Source organism: Olea europaea, chromosome 10 (genome assembly GCF_002742605.1).
Source record: "Olea europaea var. sylvestris chromosome 10, O_europaea_v1, whole genome shotgun sequence".
Classification (NCBI taxonomy): Eukaryota; Viridiplantae; Streptophyta; class Magnoliopsida; order Lamiales; family Oleaceae; genus Olea; species Olea europaea.
This window is the reverse complement of record NC_036246.1, coordinates 37,776,940-37,780,793: the sequence shown is the minus strand read 5'-3', so window position 1 is coordinate 37,780,793 and position 3,854 is coordinate 37,776,940. Positions and strand designations below refer to the sequence as shown.

At 37.4% G+C, this 3,854-nt stretch overlaps 1 protein-coding gene across 1 annotated transcript; it reads left to right on the top strand.

Moving 5' to 3' along the window:
• The first annotated feature begins 290 nt into the window (after positions 1–290).
• Positions 291–2,474, top strand: LOC111402119 (protein WHAT'S THIS FACTOR 1). Its single transcript, XM_023030199.1, has one exon. The coding sequence runs from the start codon at positions 610–612 to the stop codon at positions 2,092–2,094; it is 1,485 nt and encodes a 494-aa protein (XP_022885967.1). The 5' UTR covers positions 291–609; the 3' UTR covers positions 2,095–2,474.
• Positions 2,475–3,854: the final 1,380 nt, after the last annotated feature.

The window sequence follows — 3,854 nt, the reverse complement described above, 5'->3', positions numbered from 1 at the left end:
TCAGATATACAAACCACCTCGACTGGAGTGCTATGTGGTTCAGATTGAGTGGGCCATAGGCCCACGTAGGTTGGCTACGTATGACAACACGTAACAGATATATGTTTTAAATATATATTTGAATTGGCCTAGTTTGGAGATGTTGTAGAAGATAGAATGGGATGACATTGCAACTAACCTGATAAGTGAAGGACGAATAGAGAAATATGTTTTTGAAAAGAAATTCCGGAATATAGGTTTTTAAATTTCTCCAATCGCATCCAATTTCAACTAAAATCGCTAGTCTTGATTAGCGACTCTAACGCATAGAAGTCGCATTTATTCATAATTAGCGATTTCGTTCCAAAAATATCGGCACTCCCAACTGTCAACTCCAACAACTTGAATTGGGGCTCTCCGTTAATCCTCTCCTGTCATAAATCATTTCAGTTTATAGCCATTCTTAATTATTGATATTCTTGTTCGGGAAAACTAGCCGCTAACTATTGCTATTGGAATAATTTGCGAGGTGATGATATCGCCTCTTATACGTCGCCCACAAAGTGTTTGATCATATGTCCAACTGGAACTTTGTGGGACTTATTATCGAACCTTGATAAGTATTCGCAAATGACACCATTATTGGCTCCACCGGGTGCCATTCAATCCCAAATTCATGCAACACTGTTTGTTTCACTTCAATCCCATCTCATCCCACCATTGCCCATCACCATAAAACGAAACAATTGTCCTAAAAACAAAAAGTCTTCGCTTTCTGCTCCTGTAGCTATTACATGTTCTTCATCTTCTCACAAACTAGTCCGTGATCCAAGGTTGGACAAGCATGTTGTAAAGCAAAACAAGATACGGTTTGTTCAGAAGCTCAAGACTCTCCTCCTTTCCAAGCCTAAACACTTTATGCCCATCCAAATTCTCTACAAATGCCGTGCTTACTTGTCATTGCCTAGTCCACGTTCTATCATATCGATGATCCGTCGTTACCCCACCATTTTCGAGCTCTTCTCAGTCCCGACTCCTCCCACACCGTTCAATGCCACTGGACCGTTATCCCAACTCTGTGTTCGCCTTACCCCAGCTGCTACAGCTCTTGCAAAAAAAGAAATCAATCTTAAGAAACGTATGTCCATTTCTTTGGCCAAAAAGCTCCAAAAGCTTCTAATGCTCGCCTCACCACACAACAGGCTTTTGTTGTCCAAGCTTGTTCATTTGGCTCCTGACCTTGGCATGCCCGTTAACTTCCGTTCTCGCCTTTGTAATGATCATCCAGATAAATTTAAGGTCGTGGATACTTCTTATGGACGTGCACTTGAGCTTGTTTCGTGGGATAATGAACTGGCTAAGTGTTTACCCTCGCATGATGAAGTAGAGGCACTTGGATTGATAGTAGACAGGCCGTTGAAATTTAAGCATTTAAGACTTCGTAAGGGACTTAACATCAAGAGGCGTCATCATGATTATCTCATAAAGTTCAAGGAAATCCAAGATGTGTGTCCGTACAAGACTAAAGCAGGAGATTTTTTAAAAGAATCCATTGAAGCGGAGAAGCGGGCTTGTGCTTTGGTGAGAGAAGTATTGGGAATGACAGTCGAGAAGAGAACATTGGTGGACCATTTGACACATTTCAGGAAGGAGTTTGGATTGCCGAATAAGTTAAGAGGAATGTTAGTGAGGCACCCGGAGTTGTTTTACGTGAGCTTAAAGGGGCTAAGGGACTCTGTCTTTCTGGTGGAGGGATATGATGATAAGGGAGCACTTTTGGAGAAGGATGAGATATTGGCTATAAAAGATCAGCTGATGGAGCTGGTTAGGGAAGGGAAGAAATTGAGAAGAGAGAAGAGAAAGGAGTATCTTTCAGTTGATGTCTCGAAAAGTAATGCTAGTCAATTGAACGATGAAGTTGATGATGACAAATATGATGATTACGATGATGGTTTAGATGATCTATTCCAATTTGAGGATTTCAGTTCCGAGGATGACTTAGATGATAATGACAGTCAAGAGTCAATAAGGTGGAACAAGAAAGGTGAGTTTTGGACAGCCGAGACAACTTTTGTTTTAGAAAATGAGACTGGCTTAGGTTCCGAACCTTGGTAGGAACATCAGATGAACATAACTTGGATTAGCTAAGAGTATTTGTTTTTGGGTGTTGTGATCTATCAAAGGAGATGCTTATTCTATCAAATATCAAGCCGACCTCTCCGCAGATTAGGTATATGACGAAGAAAAAATTAGTTGGAGGTTATTAAGACATCAAACTGATATTCGAGCCATTACTTGTCATGTGAGCCCTAAAACTCCATGGCACACAGCAGCATTCTATGCGTTGAATTGGCAGAATTCATTGCCAAACTCGTATAGCATGCAGTATGATGCATAATGTGGTGAACTGGATGCACTGGGTAAGCGTTGTGCATGTAAATTGTCAAATTTTAGAACTCGAAGATTAACAGTTAAAATAACAAAAATGTTACTTATAGTGATGTGTTTAATAAGTTTCTTCAACACCCCCCTACTCCCGCCCCCCACACCCCTTGAGAAATAAAAATCTAAGCAATCGAAAACAAAAAAACTTGAACTAGCCTATTTTAAAGGATATTAAAGAATCAATTAAAAGGAAAGTTAATTTTTTATTAAAACTTAAATTAAAAATTTTTAGTTGTTTCAAAAAATCTTGAAACAGAGGAATGATGATAGCAATAATATTGAAATGATCAAAATAAATTGAATGGAGTTCGATAATTGGTGAGCAAATGATTGATTCGCATATTTGCAATAATTCAGGAAATTGATCAATATTATTAGATTTGGAATTGAAATAAAGCGTCTTTGATGTTAACTTTAAACCTTTCTAAAACTGAGTTAATTAAATCAATGCTCATTGAACTTCATCTTAGATTACTACTTGCTTGGGGTGACTCTTTGTTGGCAAGTACGTGTTTATTATGAAAATTGTGATTAATTCTATGTTGATTGTAATTGATTGTGACTTGATCACATATCGTCACAGTTAATACTGATTTGGTTACAGTCACGCTGAATACAAATTTGATTACAATTAATCACATTGAATACAAACTTGGTCACGGTTAATCACAGATAGCACATGTCAGTGACTTGGTTATATACGGAGACTTGAAATTTTTCTGGATGGATGTGGTAGGGTGGGTTGTTGTGGGGATGGTATAATGGTTTCATAAGATGGGATGTAACCTCCAGTTTTTTTTTTTTTTTTTGGAAATTTCTTGGGAGGTCGGGGTGGGGTAGGTGGTTCCGTAAGGTGGGATGTGATTCCAATTTTTAATTTTTGGAAATTTTTTGGGATGTAGGGATAGGTTGCATGGGGTGGGGTGGGATTTCTAGAAAGGGTTTTCAAGTTCTGAAAATTTTGTACTGGTAGGATTGGGTTGGATGGGTAGAGAGGGGTGGCCTGAGGTGGGGCATATGGTGGTGGAGAAGGGTGGGGATAATTAATTTCAATTAATTATATATTATATATATTATTAATTAGAATTAATATATGAATTTTGAAATAATTTGACAAGTTCGTTAATTTTGAAATGCGAATTTTTTATATAAGAATTATGTATTGGTCCTTTAAAAAGGGTAAGTTTCAAAAACCTTCCTTATGGCTAATGATATTTTCAAAAACATTTTCTAAAAGTATAATGAGCAATGAAAAACATTTTTTTATGTGGTAAAGGTGATGTGATGCCAACTGAACATTTCGTCGACCACGTCATCACTTCAGTTAGAGGTTATAAACGAAAGTTAAGCTAATGAGTAACATCCACTGTTTGGATAAGTTCATCAGTCAAATTTTAATATTTTTAACTTTAGTAAACAATTGAAAATAT